The sequence below is a fragment of the Canis lupus genome, chromosome 14 (assembly GCF_048164855.1).
Source record: "Canis lupus baileyi chromosome 14, mCanLup2.hap1, whole genome shotgun sequence".
Taxonomy (NCBI): domain Eukaryota; kingdom Metazoa; phylum Chordata; class Mammalia; order Carnivora; family Canidae; genus Canis; species Canis lupus.
The window spans coordinates 14,353,189-14,376,484 of record NC_132851.1 but is presented as its reverse complement, the minus strand read 5'-3'; the positions used below and the strand labels follow the sequence as shown (position 1 = coordinate 14,376,484).

General features: G+C 33.0%; 1 protein-coding gene and 1 long non-coding RNA gene across 2 annotated transcripts in view; one reads left to right on the top strand and one right to left on the bottom strand.

Annotated features, from left to right (window-relative positions):
- The window catches only part of CSMD3 (CUB and Sushi multiple domains 3), a 1,168,727-nt gene that overhangs the window by 1,071,869 nt on the left and 73,562 nt on the right, over positions 1-23,296 (top strand). The window contains exons 46-52 of the mRNA XM_072774281.1: positions 7,771-7,851; positions 8,796-8,909; positions 13,317-13,505; positions 13,885-14,031; positions 16,625-16,813; positions 21,351-21,536; positions 23,059-23,253. Coding sequence (XP_072630382.1) covers positions 7,771-7,851; positions 8,796-8,909; positions 13,317-13,505; positions 13,885-14,031; positions 16,625-16,813; positions 21,351-21,536; positions 23,059-23,253 — 1,101 coding nt within the window. The remainder of the gene's footprint in view (positions 1-7,770; positions 7,852-8,795; positions 8,910-13,316; positions 13,506-13,884; positions 14,032-16,624; positions 16,814-21,350; positions 21,537-23,058; positions 23,254-23,296) is intronic.
- LOC140603735 (uncharacterized) overlaps positions 199-23,296 on the bottom strand; it is a 39,899-nt gene continuing 16,801 nt past the window's right edge. The window contains exons 3-4 of the long non-coding RNA XR_012006724.1: positions 23,090-23,218; positions 199-371 (exon numbers count right to left, since the gene is read on the bottom strand). This is a non-coding gene — a long non-coding RNA (uncharacterized lncRNA). The remainder of the gene's footprint in view (positions 372-23,089; positions 23,219-23,296) is intronic.

The following is a 23,296-nucleotide window of genomic DNA, read 5'->3' as shown; positions in this document are numbered from 1 at the left end:
TTGCCAGTGTTCTGTGTTGTCTTTTTTGAAGAAGCCTTTAATAGCCCAGTTGAACTGAAGTAGATAAATGCAGCATTCTTTTCTGGAATTGGATTGGATGTTTCATTGCAAAGAAAAGAAGAAATTAAAAATAACTGGAAAATATTGCCAGAATTAAACTCTAAAGCAATTTCAAGAAGAAAATTTATTGGACCGGGAACCAGACATCTGTACACATTTGAACTAAAACATGGCACTATTTAAGCAGTAGTCATCCTCAAAAGATACTGACATACAGGAGTGCCTGGGTGGCTCAGTTGGTTAACCATCTGACTCTTGATCTCAGAGTATAAGTTGAAGCTCTGCTTTGGGATCCATACTGGGTGTGGAGCCTACATGAAAAAAAAAAAAAAAAAGATACTGGATACTGACATAGAATATGATGCCTTCTTATAACTCTTAAATAGTAAATGGTGGTTATACACTGAATGGCACATCGATTAAAATGATTCTTCTAAAAAGAATGGGACCAAACCATGCAATATTGGGTATTTTACACATTATAGAGGATGTGTATCACTTTTATTCAATTAGTTATTAGTTAATATTTATTGAATATGATTTCCAGAGCACTATACTAGCAGTTTTAAGACCAAAACATGTACAACAATATACATGATTAAAGACTGAGTTGCTAAAGCTTAGAACTTTCTATTACAGTGTAATGTACATCAGTGTGAAACAAATAAAAAATCTTAGCATTTTCAAATATCCAGTAAATCACATTAGACATAAAGTGAATAATTTGATGTGTCCTGGGAAATCATGTGGGTACCAGCTCTTTGAATGACATCAGGGTTATGAATAAAGTCATGTTAGATTGAGATTATATGTGTTTAGGTCACAACCATATTCAAAGCAGCCATGCTCATGTTAACCTTTGCCAAATAGAGAATGCACTCTCTCTTTGAAATGATAAAACGTGTCTGGCACAATTCTAAGCACTTTATGATATATTAACTCAATCTTAGCTTTATGTTTATTTTGCAGTAGAGAAAACTGAAGCACAGAGTTTGAGCAGTTTACCTAAGGTCGTAGAACTAACAAGTAGCAGGGCCAAGGTTAGAACACAGGCAGTCTGCTTCCAGAACAAAAACTAGATCAGGCTGTCTTGTGGACACTATTTACTCACCAACACAAATTGAGAATTTTTTTTTTCCAGGGGTGTTGGTTGGTTTGATAGAAACATCTTCAGAAAAATCAGAGCTGCACTGTTAAATTCCCCAGTTACATCACACCTGATGCATCACACCTCAAACTATTGCCTTATTATCCTCTGCTCCTAGAGAGCAAGATAATATGCCTAAACTGCTCATAATTATTTCAGTAATTGCCAAATCAATTTTTTTTTCAGAAACTAAAAGTGAAACTTAGAAAAAAACAAAATATATTTTACCAAATGTTCTTATTCATCTGTGAACACCAAATAGGTGGAAGGAATTGAACTCCCAATTTAATACAAGAGCTTACCCTTATAGAATACTTACTATGTGCTAGGCACTTGCTTCAAGTTCTTTGTATGTATAAATATTTGATCCTGGTAACCACCCTTTAAGTTAGCATAAAGTTATTCCTATTATCATTACTATTTACAAATGAGGAAATGTGAGGTCAAGGTTCAGTAACTTGCTCAAGATTTCAGCATTAGAAGCAGGATTTAAATTCAGAGAGTCTGGATTGAGTCCATACTCGGTACAGTAAGGATTTAATATATACATTTTTGCTCATTCATTATTCATTCTTTCATTGTCGTATCATTCAATCACTTAGTAAGTATTTATTGAATACTGCAATGTCAGATATTGCATTATGACCTGAGGAGGTCTATTAATAAGGTAATCAAGAGTTCCTGTTCTCACACAGTTTATATTCTAGTGTAAGACAATGAGCAATAAACAGTTCTTATACCTTGTGAAAATTGCCAGAGGGCAAACAGATGTGAAGCAGAGTAACTGCAAGAGGTTAAATCTAGCTAACATGACCAGTGATGATGTCTCTATTTTAGTCATCTGAGGACAAAGTTATTAAAGAGACAGGAAGATAGGTTTCAAGAAAGCAAGATAGATAAAAATAAAATTCTATAGAACACCATTTTAGACATGTCATCAAATATTACACTGTCAACCATTTGAGAACTATGTTGATCAGGGAATAGAAGAGACTACAGTAAAGGTTAGGTTGTAGACAGGTTTGATTTTTCAAAGTTTATTATGAGAAAGTGTAGAGATGTGGTTTAATGTTTTTTTTTTTTTTTTTTTTTTATGAGGTTAGAATGACATCATAGGTGATATAACAAATCATGGGTACTTGAGTTTTAGGTGAAGGGGAGGAAGTCTCTACATTTGCAGCTAAAATTGTAAACTGGTTAATAGATGGGGCTGAAGTTAATTAAACAAAGTTAGAGGCCCTTGGAGAACATAATCAAGACTTTTAATTTAATGTCAAGTCATTTGAGAACACTAGTGAGTTTTTTTAGATCCAATCAACAATTGTTTATTTAACACCCGCTGTAATATAGACTCTTTAGGAGTCTCTGGATATCCACCTTTGTCCCCTTCCAATTGCGTTTATTTTTCCTACTGTAGACACAGTTATTTTTTTAAAGGAAAAATTTGATCACATTCCTCCCAGATGTAAAACTCTTCATAGGCTTTTCATTTTCCTCAGGTTACAATAAACAAACTCTGAGCATGACCATTGCCTCTTGGGGGATTTAGTCAAAATTTACCAGTCTTTCTTATCCCTTCTCATTTTGTCCAGGGCTCTCTCACCAAACCCTCCCTCCTCCCCCATCCCCCAACCCCCTAAACCCGGGCTTCTTCCTTTTTGCTGGTTCACATTTGCTGATTCCTCTGCCTGGATTATTTTTCTATGTGTCATCCCTCTCCCCAACACATATACGTTTGCGTATATGCATGCACACACACCCACATGCCTTATTTCAACTAGCTAATTTCTACTCAATAAGGTAGCATGTTTAATATCTTTCTCACTGACAGTGTCTATAAGGGCAGGATTGTGTCTGCTTTGTTCACGATCACATTCCCAGCGCATATTATATGGTTTCTGATACACACTAGGTCCTTAATAATATGTGTTAAAAAATAATAATATGTGTTAAATAAACAACAAAATGAAATATCTAATAGTTCTTTTGGAAATGTAAATACCAAATGGTCCCACAAAGCTAAACATGGAACCCGTCTATATTAATGAATAAAGGTGGAATAATTTGAGACAGTAGAACACTCAGTGCTAAGTATTATGGTGCCAATTTCTAGTCTGGCAAGGTTGTCAAAAATGACAGTGCATAATAAGGGAGTAAATAGTAAATATAAGGGACTTGACAAAGTTCAGCTAAGATTATAAATTTGGTCTGTAAAATCATGATAACTTATATATTGATACTAGGGAAATGGAAGTACCAAAATAATTCTCCAGTCCAGGTTGATTTGTCTGTAAATGTGGGAGAAAATATGGCTTAAATTTTCAAGCATATGATTCAAATTCCGGCTCATGAACTGGGCAAATAATTCACCCATTCTGAAATTTAGATCCCTTGTAGCAACATGGTATTTACACATATTTGATGTAGTAATTTAGGGGTTAAATGAAGTAACTTATGTAAAGTAACTTGCAGAGTTCTTTGCACAGAGTGGATTCCAAAAAAGTATTGTGTTACCTCCCTTCCATCACCTCCTTTGTGTGTAGGAAGGATTGCACTAGAAAGACACAGAAGACAAGAAACATCCAGATTTAACAATACCGGTGTATTTGTTTCCTAGGGCTGCTAGAACAAGGTACCACAAACTGGATGTCTTAAGTAAATGGAATTTTTTTTCTCTTACAGTTCTAGAGAGTAGAAGGATGAAAACAGGGCAGGCCAGGTGGCTCAGCGGTTTAGCACTGCCTTCAGCCCAGGGCATGATCCTGGAGTCCTGGGATCGAGTCCTGCTCGGGCTCCCTGCGTGGAGCCTGCTTCTCCCTCTGCCTGTGTCTCTGCCTCTCTCTCTCTCTCTCTCTCTCTCTCTCTCTGTGTGTGTGTCTATCATGAATAAATAAATAAAATATTAAAAAAAAGAAGGATGAAATCAGTGTATTGATAGGGCCATCTGTCCCTGAAGGCTGTAGATGAGGATCCTCTCTTGCCTCATCCTAGCTAATGGTGGTAGCCAGAAATCTTTGGCATTCCAGTCTCTGTCCTTGTCGCATGTCTTTGCTGTGTGTCTATATCTGTCTTTTCTCTTTTTATAAGGACAGCAGTCATAGTGTTTAAGGGCCTACCTTAATTCAATATGATCTCAGATTAACTTGTTACATCTGTAACAATCTTATTTCCAAATAAAATTCTAAGGTTCTAAAAAAGACATAGATTTTAACTCATACAATGAGTATTAAATGACAGGGCTCTCCACTGAGATGTTGGCTGAAAGAATGGAAAGATACTGGGCAAATTTTAGATTTATTTTAGCTAACAAATCAGTAGAAATGGATGAAGATTGAAAACAGAATTGTTGATGGGGCACCTGGGTGGCTCAGTGGTTGAGTGTCTGTCTTTGTCTCAGGTCATGATCCGAGGGTCCTGGGATCGAGTCCCACATCTGGCTTCCCAAAGGGAGCCTGCCTCTCCCTCTGCCTATGCTTCTGCTTCTCTCTCTGTATATCTCATGAATAAATAAATAAAATATATATTTTTAAAGAAAACAATTGTTGAAAGCTGTTTATGATTTAATTTTCTGTAGTACTTTGTCTTTGAGAGTCGAAAGAAAAACAAATGCAAAGCAGTTTCTTTCAGTATTTTTTTTTCCTTCATATTATAGTCAGAATTACATAGTTCAACTGTGGAAAGCATCTTGGAGCCTGTTTAGATCTTATTTTCTAGCACTCTGACCCATGATTCCTTCTATTTTAATGCCTATTTGCAATTTTACAGTGGAGAGCTACCCTAGGGAAGACTGTTTGGAGACTTATTCCCTCCGAGAGGAAACCAGTTTTTTATATGTTATTTAGTAAATATTTATTTTTTATCCAGAAGAGGTGCTTATCCAGGGCATATAAAGTTGGGAATTATAACACAAATCAGACTTGAAGTCAAAAGAATCAAGGAAATTACTTAGGTGGAGATTGCAGAAAATTTATTCAAAGAGAAATTTATTCAGAATCCAAATCTATGGGGATCCCTGGGAGACTCAGCGGTTTAGTGCCTGCCTTTGGCCCGGGACGTGATCCTGGAGACCCAGGATCGAGTCCCACATCGGGCTCCCTGCATGGAGTCTGCTTCTCCCTCTGCCTGTGTCTCTGCCTCTCTCTCTCTGTGTCTACCATGAATAAACAACAACAAAAAATCTTAAAAAAAAAAAAAAAAAAGAATCCAAATCTATAAAATTGATGAACAGAGAATTGCTCTTATGAGGTAGAGGTGAGAGACAGGGACATTATACCTCCTCAGACCTTCCATGACCCCGAGGTGATCCCCCCAGTTCCACAGTTCCAAGGACACAGTTTACAAAACTGTAGGTGAAGGTAAATAGCAGAGAATAGGACAAAATTTAGCTCACAGCACCCATGTGGTCTTGGGAAAATAGCATAATATTTCTGAATATCATATCCCTCATTACTAATAATTTGCAAGCCCTAGTCTTTTAAACTCTGCAACTGACTTATGTAGGTCATTCTGAGCATGTTCTACAGATGGTGATAGTCATGGGTTCCTTGTTGATATAAATATGTTATTTTTCTTTAAAATAATAAATTAGTCTGTTATTAGCATGATGATCAAAAATAAATTTACAAGCAAACAAAAGTGAAATGATACATATGTGGCATCTCTACATTTCACTAACTTTTGATCTCTGTTCTACATCAAGATTAATTAAAATGTTATCCTCTGAAGCATAAGTCTCCTAAGGATTTCCCAATGGCAGGTTCTCTGTATCTTCCTATTACCTTTCTCATACCTCTGCAATATTTATTACAATTACCTTTTACGTTGATAATAGTACCCCCTTCAAGGTCTAAGTTCAGGAAAATGCTTTTCAAAATTCCTATTGTTACTCTAAACTAACTAAACTTTTTCTCAAAAATTTGAGTTACACTTTTCCGTCCTAGGCTTCTTTTCTAGTGAGTCTTTTCTTTAGTGGTAACCATTCTGTGTAGAGCAGTGTTTTACTTGCAAATTATCATCAAGTGCTTTTATAAACAGGTTGAAGTACTGGAAAGAAGATGTTTGAAGAGGCAGGCAACAATTTATAGCAGGAAATCGAAACAAAAATTTTCCTTGCTTCATCTCTTTTCAGCTATATTTTGAAAAACTTTTTTTGTGTATTATCTGTTTTGAGTTCCCTGAAGGTGTATTAGCCAATCAACCTCTTGTAAATGGCTTTTTGTTACATGATGATGAACCAGGGCCTAACTTTTTGGTCATATTTTCTCCTCCATCTGAAATGCTCTTATGTCCATGATTACCCTTCAGAACTGGACAAATTTTACTCGCTCTTTAAAATATATTTTATCCATCTCCTTTTATAGGAGTCTTCTCTAAGTGGCCTAGTTGATGTTGCTCAGTACTCTCATATTTTTCTCATGATAGGGACGATACTGAAGGTATAGGTTTTGGGGTTAGAGGACAGAGGCTGGAATCCTGGCTCAACTCTGAACTAGTTTGTGTGAGCTCAAACAAGTTACTATGTCTTTTAAGCCTCAACTGCTTTATCTGCTCATTGAGATACATAATTTAACTCCTAAATTTAAGTAATAAAATTAGGCATATAAAACACATTTTTCTTCAAATGTTATAATAGAATTCAAGTGTGTTTCTTGACTGAACAGGACTATATTATGTTCTTAAAAAGTCTTAGTAAATATAAGACTTGAATCAAACAAATGATTGTGATATACATATCAGATGAGTCTAGTAGTCATGATGCTCACATTCATAAAGGGTTTTTTTAATTTTTGATGGCCTTTAAATTTTGCCAAATAGGAATATTTCTCATCTAATGGGGATGACCTATTCAAGTGATATGGATTATTAGAAGCATGAAATTTAACAAATAAGTATTTCATGAATATATTAATATAGTATGGTGTGAGAAAGCTCTGAAGTCAGACTCCTGGGTTCAAATCTCAGTTCTGTCACATTATAGCTGTGTTATTTAGACAAATTCTTTATTTCTCTTTAACAGTTTTCTCTTTTATAAAATGGGTATAATTATAGACCTAATCATAAATTAATAAAACAAATAACATTTTTGAGGACTAAGAGAGTTATAAGTATTTATAGTATTTCCTGGAATAGAGTAAGCATTGAGTACCTATTTGCAATTATAACTATATGCCAGGCACTTTGCTAGGTGCAGGGGATTCTGTGATGAACCTTGGGGAGATAGGCATTGAGCATATAACAAATAGAATATATAATTCCAAATTGTGATCATGCCAAAAGAATAATAATAGGTGTTATGAAGCAATGTAACAAAAAGGAATAGAATGAGGGAAGAAATAAGGATACAGGTAAGCATTCTTACCATGGGAAAATACTTTGGCATCTAAGGAATAACTTATTTTTCCTCAATATTATAATATATTTTAAAAATAAATAATTGAAACAATAAATTATACCACTTATTTTTATTCTCACAAATAACCCTTGCATAATTTTGATTTTTTCACATATGTGAATGTACATATACAGCTTCTCAGAAAAGGAATAAACATTGTCTATTTTTATAGCTTATCAACTAAGAGTATGCCAACCTCCACCACCTGTGCCCAATGCTGAAATTTTGACAGAAGATGATGAATTTGAAATAGGTAAAGTCTAATATATTCTTTTTTTTTTAAAGTAAACTCAATAGAGATATTTGCTTAAAAAGGAATAAAAAGATAGTAGCAACCTACCTTAGACCCTCTTTCTCTGGATTGTTGGGAGTTGTTTGGAGTTTTTAAGAATGGACAGCAGTGAAAAGATCAAAAGGAAGTATAGGCAAAAGCAAGAATGCTGTATCTCTAAGATGATTCCAACTGGAAAACCAGTATGGGAATTTGAACCATATAACTGTATGGCAGTTTCTTCCAAATTCTTATTTTGTTGCCTTCTGACAACACTAATGTTATTTGAATTCATGCTTCAGCCTACAACATACAATGTAGAATATATACAGTGTACTAGAAGATATGCTTTATTCACACATCCTTGAAAACAAATGGTGGATTATGCTCAATTTGATAATAAAGTCCTTTTGAAACTAGGGTAGAAATTCAATAATGTCTCACATTTTGAAAAGTGGTGTAACAAAAGAATGTTGCCATCATAAACTCTTATCATTATGATATTAATTTTGGCTGAGAAACTTAGAAAATATTAATGCCTACTGTAAATTTAATTTTAATATAAAATCAATAACTTTGAATCCTTTTAACTGCTTGATATATTTTTAATGAATACCTTTATTATACCAACTAGATTGTTTCCTTATTACTATTGCTTATATATAACTGGTGCACACTAGATCTAACTTACTTTTGGCTTCAGTTCTGATTGGTCAGTGTCTATGAGGTGGCTATATTTCAGTATTTTGAATATTATTCCTGCTGACAACTAATAGAATTTTATACTGATTGAAAAATCACTGAAAGAAAAAAAATGTTCTACAATATTTACAGATTTTACAATTGAAACATCTGTTCATTTTTACCATTACCTTGTTGGCTATCTGAAGCTCCTTTCTGTCTTTTTCTTTTCTTTTTTTTAATAGGTGACATTATTAGGTATCAGTGTCTTCCAGGATTTACTTTGGTCGGCAATGCAATTCTGACATGCAGATTAGGAGAACGACTCCAGATGGATGGAGCACCTCCAGTTTGTCAAGGTACCAATTCTTTTTTTTTTTTTTTTAAGGTACCAATTCTTATGATTATTTATCTTCAAGTATTTGTTTTATGTTTGATTTAATACTGGCAAAATTGAGAAAAGTGTTTTACACAAATATTAAATATTTAACTGGCCATAATGTTAAAGGTCATACAACTCATGTGGTATCTTTTATTACATTATTTCTTGGATTTAACTTTAAAAATTATTTTTTCTTCCAATGTTTACTTTTTTTTTTTTTAGTTTACCCCAAAGTCAGTTCAATGTATTTAAATTAATTTTGCTGTGAGGGTGGAAATGGAGATGGAAAATAAGAGAAATCACCTTTAAATAAAAGCTCCACTGTTGATTGCCTTTACTTGAAATAATTTTTGTTCTAATCCATAAATTCATTAAACTTTAATGGAGCACCTGTTAAGTATGAAGGTTTGAGTAAAAAACAAACAAACAAACAAAAAACAAGCTATAAATGACCCTACTATGAAGGTAATATGACTTATGGAATATGGCAGCCATACAGGTGGTAGCAATAGAGTGTTTAGGAAACAGTCCAGGGGGCTATCAAATCATGTCATGTTTAGCTGTTTGTGGGGCAGGCAAAGCTTGACAGAAGCATTGCTCCCTGAGTCTTGGTTCCATATGGTAAGTGAGACTTTGATAGAACAAAGATAGACAAATGGTACAAATGACAGATGAATATACAAAGACAAAGAAGTGAAAAAGAAAAGTATAGACTTCAAGGAATTCACCATGGGATTACAAAGCAAGACCCTCATGGACCAAAACTAGAGTTTTGATGTTCAGATCATGTGTTGTTAATTTGTATTATTCACTTGGGCCCAGAACAGTGACTACCACATCTTTACTACTTATAAATACTGATTAGTTTGAATAAAATTGAATTGAAGTTGATATTCCCTCCCCAAATATTCTTGGGTAATGTCCTTCATTGGAATTTATTCATGAGAAATGGGAATCTGTTTCCTGTGCTGTACCTTAGCTGTTAAAATAAACATAAAATAAAAATATTGTTTATTATTCCAAAAATGATATAAGTAGGAATTAACATTTAATTTTCTACCTCATTGGAATCCTTACAATAAAATGGAAGGATTTTCACAAGGGGCTTTACAGAAAGACATGTTTGGAAGTAAAAAAAAACAATACCAATATGAAAATTTTCCTTGCTCTAAAGTCAATAACTTTAGAACATCATGAGAGGGATCCCTGGGTGGCGCAGCGGTTTGGCGCCTGCCTTTGGCCCAGGGCACGATCCTGGAGATCCGGGATCGAATCCCACATCAGGCTCCCGGTGCATGGAGCCTGCTTCTCTCTCTCTCTCTCTCTCTCTCTCTCTCTCTGTGACTATCATAAATGAATAAAAAATTAAAAAAAAAAAAAAAGAACATCATGAGGTTGTTTGGATTTTCTGAGGTCTATCATCTGTAATCCTTATATTTAAATGTCATTCATTCAATTTCCTCTTTACCTTTTAGCCACTTAGGATTATGTAGGATACATATTCAGACATCTAGACATGTGAAAGTGGAGGATAGAATTTTAGCCTTTTGGGAAATTTTACGTGGAAAAATAACTTAGGCAGACACAGGGATGTGTGAACAACCTGTTACATGTTTGGACTTCTTTGATTCCAATATATAAATACATTGTGAGCTCTTGGAGGGCAACACTTAATTTTTTTGGTATCTGGATCCCAATTTAATAAATTTCTAATTTAAAACAATCCAAATAACTAAACCTCTCATCTCTCAGATTTTCAATATTTTGTTTCTAAAGTCAGATTTTCCTATAGATAAATAATAGCATCTCTTCCTATTTATGTAGTATGGAGAATACAAAAAAAAACAAACAAACTAATTTTATCTCATAATGGCACTTGTATACAAGCTAAAAAGTAATAAATCATCCCTAGAATTAGCTTACAGTGTTTCTATATAAATTAATTGACCAGGCACTCTAAGCCAAAACTCTGACTTGACATTTTTTTTCTTTAATTCACAAGCTTGATAAAATAGTCATTCTTTTTGGATCTGTCAGAATTAATTAGTCCATTTTAAATTATTTACTATTATTTCACTTTTCCTAAAAGGGGCTGCATCAATTTTGTTATTCTTCTCTTTATCCTTTTAGTTTTCTGTATCATGCTTAAAATATGAGAAGCAATTCTAAATGTGTTGTTCTTTAAAGAGTTTGATATAAATGGAGTAAAATGGGTGGTATATTTGATGGTTAAAATTGTGGGGCTCATGCAGCTGAACCTGTGATACTTTGTGCATTTTATACTTTCTGAGCATCAATTCCCTCATATGTATAATGGGGGTAAAAATTGTACACACTTTCTAAAGTTGTGACAAGCGACATAATGCACAAAAGGTGCTTCACAGTGTCTTAACATGTAGTCACAATAAATATTTCTCTTATTCTTCATAGTTATTGGACTTCTTGATATGTATCGGATAGTAGGAAAATAGCTTGTGTATTTATAGTATATCATATTGAATCATATCAATTTTTCAAAAGTAATACAGAATATTTTGCTCAGTTTGGAATATCGGGTCCAAAAAAAAAAAAAAAAAAAGGAATATCAGTTCCAACACCTTAAATAACACATGGCATTTGCTTTTCAATAACCAAAGCCTAGAAAGGGAGACCAAAAAAAAAAATAAGGAAATATCCACAAAATTGCTAACTGCAATAATAGAAGCATCCATTACGGAGACACCACGAAAGAAATCAACAATTCTGCTCAGGTTGATGAAGGAGAGGTTCAGGCAATATTTCACAAAAGACAAGACACTTCATCTAGCATTAAAATGCACTAACATTTCAAATGCAGCAGATGAAAGAAGGATGTTTGAAACAGAAGCACAAAGGAATGTACAGAGTTCATAAAGCTGTAAGTAGTTCCTCAATATGTTCAGAGCATTTCATTTCAGTGGACGGGCAGCAGGAAACAGAGTTGGGGAGGAGGCAAGGACTGAACTTGGAAGGCTGTGTCAAATTATGGAGTTGCTAAATGGTTTTAGTGATAAAGTAATGAGCTTAGTCACCCAAAAAGATACTTAGCTAAGCATTCCAGAAATATTAAATAGCTGGGCACACACTAAGTAAACTCTTCCTTAAAACTTAACTTCAATTTCTCATATGGTTATAGATGTCTATCATTTCACTATTCCATAGCTATATATTCATGATTGTTCTTCTTATGTGACTCAAATTTTCCATTCTATTTCCAGCTATCAAGGTAATTTTTTTATTTATTAGTTTGTCATTTTGTGAAAAACAATGGTTAAGTTTCTCTTTTTAGACTAAGAATGACCTGCTACCATTTACTTATTTATTTTTGAAAAATCATCAAATCATATCCAAGAAGCAAATATTTCATATTGAAGTTCAAGAAACAGAAGTAAAAGCCCAAAAATTTAAAAAGAAAACAACTCTAATATGTTTTAGCTTTACTATATTCTATATTTTGTGCTGCTTTTTTTCTATATTTAACTATGCTATATTCTATAGTCAATTTCCAAATATCAATATTGGTTACAGTGGCTATAATTTTTGAATTATTTATTTTCAAATTGTTAACTTCATCAAAGAGCAATTATATGTTGCCATAATCTACAGTTTACTTATTCTTTTCCATCCTTATACTACATGGAGACTTTATAACTCAAAATATTTCATTGTCCTTCCATCTAGGAAATGATGAATATATAAATCTCTCATCTAGTCATCTATATTCCAGCAACTATATTTGGTGTTTCCAAGCCTAGCTCATTTGCACAAAGAACTGAATGATAATCGGTAACCTAAAATTGTGTTAAATCTTCAATGGCTTGCCCACATTTCTGAGATGAGGAGTAGCCTTGCCTGGAATGAATACTCTTAAGAAGTACAGTTTCTTGTCTGGCCCTACATACCTGAGTGAGTTAAAGTTTGAGGAGAGAAAAGAGTGAGTAAAAAATAAATAAATAAATAAATAAATAAATAAATAAATAAATAAGGAAGGAAAAGGACAGAAAAAGACATACACAGGAGAGGCAGGGAGAGAGGACATAACTAGAAAGGAAAAGTAGGGAAAGAGTATAAAGAAATTGAAGGAGATAAATGTCTTAGCTTTTAATTAGCTATGTATTTATTATACAGAAAAGTAATGCATCTACCATATAATTAAAAAAAAAGGAAATCAGTACCATAATTTTTGGGTCATTCCTCCATTTTCTGAACTGCAAGCTTAATACAAATTATCTCTTCTAACACATAATTCAAGGTATTGTCTCCCTTATACTTATTAAACCTGAAAGCAGAGTACCAGGTGTTTGAAATGCAGTTTTCACTTAGGTCTAAAACACTGGCATTATTTAATGATATCTTTCTTTGATAGTGCTCTGCCCTGCCAATGAATTACGGCTAGATTCTACAGGAGTCATATTAAGCCCTGGATATCCTGACAGTTACCCAAATCTTCAAATGTGTGCCTGGAGCATTTCAGTAGAAAAAGGATATAATATCAGCATGTTTGTAGAATTCTTCCAGACAGAAAAGGAATTTGATGTTCTTCAGGTGTATGATGGTAACCATGGTTTATTTTTATGCATATTCATAAATTCAGTTCAGATACTCTAGTTATACATGCAGACCTTCAGTGTAAACAACTGCTTATATGATTTTATTTTCTCTTATAGTTATTTTTAGAAGTATCCACATCCTGTTTCTCTACATACCATGTGAAAACTGTGGTTTGCACATTATTTTACAAATTGTAGATACCTCAGCTGTGGAATTAATTGTTTAAAACAAAGATACTGTGTTTTAAGTTACTGTTGATGAAATAAATTGGTTTTGGGGCAATGTCACTATGTACAATACTATTCTAAATTTATAAAATATTAAAGATAAATTGGAACATAATTATTCAGTTATGCCTAATCTGTATAATTTTCTTTTCAAAGGACCAAATATTCAAAGTCCAGTGCTTATTTCCCTCAGCGGCGATTATTCATCTGCTTTTAATATAACAAGCAATGGTCATGAAGTATTTCTCCAGTGGTCAGCAGATCATGGTAATAACAAAAAAGGCTTCCGGATAAGATATATAGGTATGTGATACTTCCAACTTCAGTACACATCCTACCTACATCCTCACTGTGGTTGTGGCTACAGAACATAAACACAGATACTGTTCAATTAGACATGAATCTAAATCAGTTCCTCCACTGAAGTTTCTTGAACAATTTATATAAACTCTGTCTCAGTGTCTCCACTGTCATGATAATTGTACATCTCTCTTGGGATTTTGGAAATGATTAAAATCACTTAGGTATTGATGACTTCTATATGTTGGTTATTAGTTAAACTGGTATCTTCAATGTTTTTTTCTTCAATAGATTTGTTTCCCTTGAATTCCAACAAATAATAACATTGTCACTCAATTGTGTGTATCTGACCTACTTAATAAGTTGTTTATAAGGTCAAACAAAAGATAAACATACAATGGTAAAAATCGTTGTTTTATTAGTGTCCATCTATTCATGATACTTGATAAATAAGTCTAATATCCAAAGGGAAATGACCGGACATCATTAAAAACCTTTAGTTTTGAAAAAGAATTGTTTTGTCATTACTTCTTTTCACTGAGTGAATATATATATAAATGTATATAAATAGTTCTTCAAGGTTCAAAGATTATATTCCTTTTTTTTTAAATTTTACTTTTCCTAAATCATGTCAGAGGCATGGGTATGTGCTTGTAAAAGAATATTTCAGAACTAATCAGGTGTCTCTTTCTATACAGTGCTCAGACCAAGTCTCCCCCAGCCATGGGTCATTGCTAATCAGTTCAGCTGAAAATTACTTTTATAAATATTTTATAAACAATTCTAGCCAAACAATTCTAGGCATAGGGTTCAATACATTTTGAATTTTAGTTCCTAAAATAAACTTCCATATTTACTAATTTATATAAATTTGCATTTATATCATATGCAAATAAAACACCTGTTGTCTATTTACTTTGATTTTAAAACTGCAAGATGATAGCTTGATTTTAATTTATTAAGAATTCCTCTTTTACATAGAATTGACTTGTCACTGACATCATGTTACTAATATGTATACAAGTTTTATCCTACAATAGATTTGTATGAAATTTTTAAAAAACTTTTATTAGTCATGCGAAGAAGAAATGTTTTTAAAAATTCAAATATATGCCCCAGTCATTAATTTTTTTTTTCATATTTGGATCTATGTTTCTGTCATATGAGCTGTATAAAAGTCTTTTTTATTAAATTTGTGCCCAAAGAGGGAATTTAAAAGTCAGCACATTAAATTGTAGTTTTAATGATTATAATAACTTAAAGGGAAATTATTTAAACCAATTATAAGAATAAATTGTCTACATTATAGACATAACCTTTATTTATGTTGATATTCATGATAAATTTTGAAAACACCACTTTAACCCCAAGAATAACTTGACAGATTGTATATTTTCCCTTTAGAAATAACACGTTATGACATACACATTCCAAACCCAATCTTTTTCTTACTAGTTACCCCTAAAGTCTTATTTTTCTCAGATGAATACATTGAAGTTTCAAAGGGCAAATGGATCCTGCCAGGCTGAATAGTCTTAAAAGTACATATATATGAAAAGCCATTTGACATTATCTTTTGACATTTCAGACTTCAGAAGATGAAGAAAGTTTTATTTTATTGACATTTTTATCACCATATGTAAGCACTCTTGACAGCATGGAAACTCTTTAATAAACTGGGAAAGAGGATTATGGAATGTGTGTGTGGTGGTCTATCTATTTACACATTAGCCAAAATAAAATGTGTGACCTAACATGATCTAGGTGTCTGGAAATCACTTCAAAGTTACATGTAAACAACATGTTCTAAAATATTACTACCAAGATTGTGGCATTTGGGTCCTCTGATGATGAGGAGTACAGCCTCCAAAATTCACTGAAGTATTTGTAGAGCTTTTGAACCACCGGGATGTTAAGGAAAAAATATGTATATTTTAATACAGAAGACTTCTGTGATGATAAGAAGCTCAGAGTTAGTTTTGTTTTGTTTGTTTTTTTAAAGATTTTATTTATTTATTCATGAGAGACATGGAGAGAGCGAGAGGCACAGACATAGGCAGAGGGAGAAACAGGCTCCATTCAGGGAGCCGGGACTGGGACTCGAACCCCGGTCTCCAGGATCACACCCCGGGCTGCAGGGGGGCGCCAAACCTCTGTGCCATCGGGGCTGCCCTCAGAGTTAGTTTTGTCTCCCAAAAGTTTGTCAACAGATTGCCAAGAGAATAGAAAATTGTATGATGTTCATAGGACATAAAATTCACCTGAGTGGCAATTGGCCTATTTTACTTTTGCTTTATTTATTTATTTATTTATTTATTTATTTATTTATTTATTTATTTATGATAAACAGAGAGGTGCAAAAACATAGGCAGAGGGAGATGAGGTTCCCTGTGGAAAGCCTGATGTGAGACTCGATTCCAGGACCCTGGAATGATGACCTGAGCCAAAGGCAGACGCTCAACCTCTGAGCCACCCACACGTCCCCACAATTAGCCTATTCTAAATACTAGTATTCACTTGTAGTTTTTTACAACGCTGGATTATAAAGAATTTCTGATTCATTAATTATACAGTGATTCTTCTGTCTTTTGAAAAGCTTTCTACTGTAGCACACCAGAATCTCCGCCTCATGGATACATTATCAGTCAGACAGGTGGACAGCTGAACAGTGTGGTCCGCTGGGCCTGTGACCGAGGGTTCCGACTTGTGGGGAAAAGCAGTGCCGTGTGCAGAAAGTCTCCCTACGGGTATCATGCATGGGATGCGCCGGTCCCTGCTTGTCAAGGTGAAGTATACTATCCCCCAAATGGATACACACATTAATAAAAGATAAACCCCGTTTAACTTTTTCATTTTGGTCATTGAAACTTCTAAAAATATGAATATTCAGAAGCATACCATAGATGCCCCTTTTGAAAATAAGACTTAAAAATGCAGAATGATAAATTTGAGAATAGTGAGACATGTTATTTTATTATTCTTCATTTGTTGTGATTAATGCCTTGACTCTAACCACTCATACACCTGTACATACTTTAAAATTTATTATTATTATTAATTATTTTTGAGAGAGAGAGATCATGCATGAGCAAGTGGGGTGGGGAGGGGCAGAGGGAGAGAGAGAATCTTAAGGGGTGTTTAAGCCCAGCACAGAGCCCCACGTGGAGCTTAATATTACAACCCTAAAATCATGACCTGAGCCACAAGCAAGAGTCTGACACTTAACTGACTGAGCCACCCAGGAGCCCCCACCTGTACACCCTTAACTCACACATCTACCATTCCCATTACTTTGTTGTCAGAAAATAATTGATCCAGAGCTGGAGATTGCATTAGTGTGGAGTCTGCAGAGAGAAAGAGAGGATTAAGGGGCAGGGTCACTGACCTCCTTCTGAGCATGCAAAAAATGTGTTCTCAGAGCAACAAATTTAAAAGAGGAGAATGTAGCCAGGCACCATGTTACATTTTTCTTCACTGTTTAGCTAACTTAACAGAGATATGTCTTTCCTTTTCATTTGTGTTTTGTTAACAGCTGAAGCACTTTCTGAGCCTTGTATCCTGTTACAGCAAATAGAATGACAAGCTTCTTATTCAACAAATGGCATATTTTAGATCTTTGAACTAGATCTTGTTTTTAAAAAGTAGTTTAATCTCTTAGCTTGGCAGTCATGAAGAGAAGAGCAACATAAGTTAACAAGGAAGTCTAATGTTATTGGACTGTAAATTTTTTTTAATATTTAGCATATCACATTATTTTGTCCATATTAAATTAAATTTATATTTTATTTATTCTTGCCAGCATGTAGAGGTGTATTAAGCAGCAAAAAACCCTCATTTTAAAAAATACAGAATATTCTCAGTTATAAATAATGGGTCTTACCTATAATCTATTTATCAGAAGGAATTTATATAAAACAAATAAAATATAAAATAGATCAATTAAAATTTAAAATTGAACAACAGCAAGTTAAAATAAGCATAGATAATTACCAAACATCTGAAATGGGCTCTTTTACCTATTAAACTGTAATTTTAATTCATGAAAAGATAACTCTCACAGGCATGTATAAATAAATGAGAAATGAAAGAACTATTGTTTCCTCATTTTGTTGATGAAGGAAACATTCATTAATCACTTATTAGAATTCTGTGAAAATTCATAACCTTAGTGGGTTATCAACATTGAAAAAGCTGACTTCATGCTGAATAGATAGATTTTAGAAAACTATCAAAACATCTGCTTTTCTTCGAGTAATGAATAGTATTCACAAATTCTTAGTATTTTCCAGAAGTGGTTTGGAAAAGAATCTTTGATCTTATAATTTCAGAATCATGGGAATTAAAAAAACATATAAACAATAACCTCTAAACTATATATATTAAATAAATATTAAAATGATCTGACTTTGAACTAGTACATTTCAGTTGTGTAATGTGTACATAGATATATAAGATGATATATAAAATAATATTTAAGAAATCTTTAGTAAAAATAATAGCCTATTGGTCAAAATAAAAAAATATCCTTTTTTTAAAAAATGTTTATTTATTCATGAAAGACACACAGAGAGAGAGAAGCAGAGACACAAGCAAAGGGAGAAGCAGGCTCCATGCAGGGAGCCCGATGTGGGACTCCAACCTGGGACTCCAGGAACACACCCTGAATGGAAGGAAGGTAGACACTCAACCGCTGAGCCACCCAGGGATCCCCAAGATGAAAAATATCCTAAACTTCATGAAATTTTGAAACTGCTTTGTATAGTCAGTTGTATAATTTCATTGATTTTTGATGGATGATAAGATATTTACATATGGTGTCATTTTTTTCATTGTTCTCGATTTAAAATAGTTCTATAATTAGAATAGTTAAATCAAAATGCAGTTAAAAAATATTTTCGGCATAGTAAAATGATAATATATTTATGACCCAAGGAGCCGTTTCCAAAATTGATCTTTTATTATCATTGAAACAATTTTAAAAGATTAATTAGTTAATAAAAACCTTTATTGTATGTGACCTATCCGTATTTAAGCCTAGCTAATTACAATGAACTGGTTAAATGTAATTGGAAAGAGCTATTCACATAATGCAAATTTTTGTTGTGTTCCAGGTTTGTTTAAATTCTTCATTTTTAAGCTTTATTTCCTCAGTCTCCTTATACATCCTAACATATATTTACTTGAGCAACAGTTACACAATGTGAGCACAGTAAAAGAAAATTTAGTCTGCTATTTCTAGTTGAGTTTGGGTCGGTGTTTTATCTATTTAACTACACATCACTGATTACCTCTCCTTCAGGGATTGGACCAGTCTCATCCCACTATGCAGTTGGGTATTGTACAGTGTTATGTAGAAAGTTTCTTTGCATTCCCTGCCTCACTTTTAATCTGTGCTATTGAGAGCTCTGTAGAAAAGCCTCTATGACAATCACTCAGTGGTGATGGTTCTTTTAAACTTGATTTGTTTTCTTTCTATAGCTGAGAAGTTAAGATGTAATCTACTCACAGGCATAATTGTCCTATCATTTGAGCATGTTGCCATTTTCTTAGGTCTAAAATATAGCCATTTTATACTAACTACATATATGGAATCTTTTTAAATTTTATTTCTTTTATACTTTGATCTAAGTTCAACCTACACTACTCCAATAATATATAGTTGATTTTTTTGAATCAGTAAATACACAGTCTTTAGTGGGGTTCAGTAGGGAGATGATTTATTACAAATTGAAATTCCCAAAAGTCCTAAGTGGAAATATCAACATTGCTTGAACAGACATCAGGGAACCATTTACATTTGCAACATGATTTTGGAGGCTCTATAATTAAATAGCAGGGATAATAACATAATTATATGAGATTGCTTATATGATTTATTGAGTCAATGTTGCTGCTTTGCTGTTCATAATTTGCAGGTTATCAGATTACAAAAGATCAAAACGCTCACCAGTAAGGAGTCTGCCATTCAATTTTGTGAATTTCATATAGATTTCACTAAGATATTTCACTTCATAGTGAAATTCACATGGATTAATTAAAATCAAACATCTAAATGGTAGGTTTTCTAAAAAAAAAAAATAGAAACAATTTTAGATTTAAATAAAAGGTAACTAGAACACAGGTCTGTAAATACTAAAACCAAACTCACACCTTTCTGTTCTTTATTTCTTTTGATATAAGAAGAATGTAGTTATAAGTCTAGAATATTTTATAGGAAACCTAGAAGACTAGATATTTCAGAATTCAGACATTTTTTGATTTTATGGAATACAGTACATATATCAGATATTACATAATTCCAGCAGGTTCTGGAGCTATACCCACATTCAGATACACTAGTTTTTGTGCAGACATGTGTATAAGTATTTATATATATCTGAATATGATATAAAAGATACAAATAATCTAATTTTAATCAGGGTTTGGCTGCCAACTATATTCATTGAAAGCATGTTTGTTGTTTGTTTTTGGAGACACAAATTGTGTTACTTATAGAGCAAAGATGGCAAAAAATCAATCTTAGAGTGTATCTGTATAGTCATTTGAATTTATAAGATGTGAAAATGCCTAATATATAATAAATAAAAATTTTTACTGTAATTATCACATTGTGGTAAAACTAATTACACGTAAATCAGATTTAGTATAGATGAAAACCAAGACTTCTAAGACATGTCAATGAATGATTCTTCTAAGACATGCAGAATGATTCAACCTAGGTTTTAAGACAATATGTGCAAGCCCTATACTTAATAAACATGTTGATACACATGATATTCTACGGCTGGTGCCCAACTACATAGAGTTTGGACCAAAGACAAAGCAGTATCCAGCTTCTAGTTAAAGTAAATCTGTGCATCTATGCATTGTATTCCTGGCCAAAGTTCTGATGAGTATAAGTTACCAACACCTTTACAGTCTTTAATAATCCTCCACCAAATTAATTGACTAAACTTCCTATGTGGTGGCCCAGTTATAGATTAGCCATAGATACACTATATTTACCCAATTTTCATTCTCATATAACCTGTATGAATGCTAATAACAATACACACAACTGACAAGAAACCAAGTAAAAAACCCAGAAATAAAGCATTAATAATGTATGAATTCACCAATCTAAAAACACATTCAATAGGAGTTTGAAATAAATTATTCAAAAAGTTATGGTTTGGGAAGGCTTTTCTGGGAGATATTCTGAAATTGTTTCAGAGGAATTAATAAAATCCCAAACAGTTTTACATGCTTTACAATTTAAGAGACTTATCTACTAAATTAAGAATTTTTCTGTTTCTATGATTTTGTACATGTATTCATTCTAGCAATTTCCTGTGGGATTCCTAAAGCTCCAACAAATGGAGGAATACTCACAACAGACTACTTGGTAGGAACCCGAGTTACCTATTTTTGTAATGATGGATATAGATTATCATCTAAGGAACTTACCACTGCCATATGTCAATCAGATGGAACTTGGAGCAATCATAACAAGACCCCTCGCTGTGTTGGTATGTGTGTTAAGGAAACGGTGTCATCTGTGTATCTATTGGCATCTGTATGATTTAAAATTTTACGTATTGTTCACATTTTATAACTAATCCCTGAAATGAAGTGTGACATCTGAGAGAGAAATGAAGGTTAATTAAGCTGTCTTATACAATGAACAATTAGAAGACAGTATAAGGACTTTTCACTTGTTTTTGGAAACTCCAGAATATTTATTTAAAAATCAAAGTCCATTTATTTTACATAACAAAGTTTTGCTCATTTTGTAAAAAATCATCCATCAGTCAACATGTTGACTGAAAAAATTTAAAGATTTATTATTAATAAAACTATATCCTAGTACATTCAGCTCTGATTTTTATAATGATAAAAGATGTTGCTGAAATGATCCATAACCTTCAACTTTTGTCAGTATTCTTCAGGTTACTTGCATTTAGAACATTCTCATTGCTTTCATTACTACTTTAAATGATAAATGAATATTATGTAATGGTGATAGAAATACTTCTGTTAAAATATTTGGTAGCAAAAGAATTGGAAAATGTTGGTTTAAATAAGGTTTTTAATTTGTCTCTATATTACATTGACTTATTCTCACTTAATACTACCATTTCAACTTAGTTGCTATTTCATTTAAAATGAAAGTTGTTAAATTATGTACAATCTTAACATAGGTGTTTAATAATGCTTCTGTTTATATTATGGTGAACAAATTTTGAATTAGCCAAATTATAACACAGCTCTTGCACAAAAACACCATCTTCATAAAACAGATTTCCTCAAAACATGGTCCTTCCAAAATTTCTAAATTAATGAGAATAAGTTGTTTACATATCTTGCCTATTGTGACCAATGCTGCAATGAACACGAGCATGCAGATATCTCTTCAAGATCCTGATTTCCTTTGGATATATACCCAGATTGGGGTTCCTTAATCATATGATAGTTTTCTTTTTAATTTTTTGAGGATCCTCTATACTGATTCTACAAATATATTCCATAATGGTTGTTCCAGTTTACATTCCCACCAACTTGTACTAGAGTTCCCTTTTTTTACATCCTGTCATTTATTTCTCATAAAAGTTGGGAAGAAAAATTTCAAAAAGAATACTTTTAAGTCAACTTCAAAGAAAAGAGGCAATTTTAACAAATTAATATAATTGGAATGATGTCTTTCTATATTAAGAAATAAATTTGGATATGATAATCAAAAAAAAAAGGGGGGGGAGAAAAGGAGAGTAGTAGAGGTAACGCAGTATAAAGATTCTGGGTAAATAAAATAGGTACCCAGACTTTGAAGTGTGAAATAGCAGAACATATTCAAGGAATTACCAGAAATACCATAGAATTGGGGGAATGGAAAAGATTAAAATGGAAAATAAATTTTTAAAAATGCTAAAGCACTTTGTTTGGCACAGTAATGAATGAATTAAGGTAGTGGTGGTATAAAGAAAGGGATAGGTATACAGTTAAGAAGTAGAACAGATAAGAATGATTAATATTTATGTTCTTGGTTTTGTGTAGTTGTTACATGTCCAAGCATCAATTCTTTTACCTTGGAACATGGAAGATGGCGAATTGTGAATGGCTCCCATTATGAATACAAAACTAAGGTAGTTTTCAGCTGTGATCCTGGTTATCATGGACTAGGTCCTGCTTCTATTGAATGTCTTCCTAATGGTACCTGGAGTTGGAGAAATGAAAGACCATATTGCCAAAGTTAGTATCCACTCTGCTAAACTTATTTTATTAGCTATTCTTG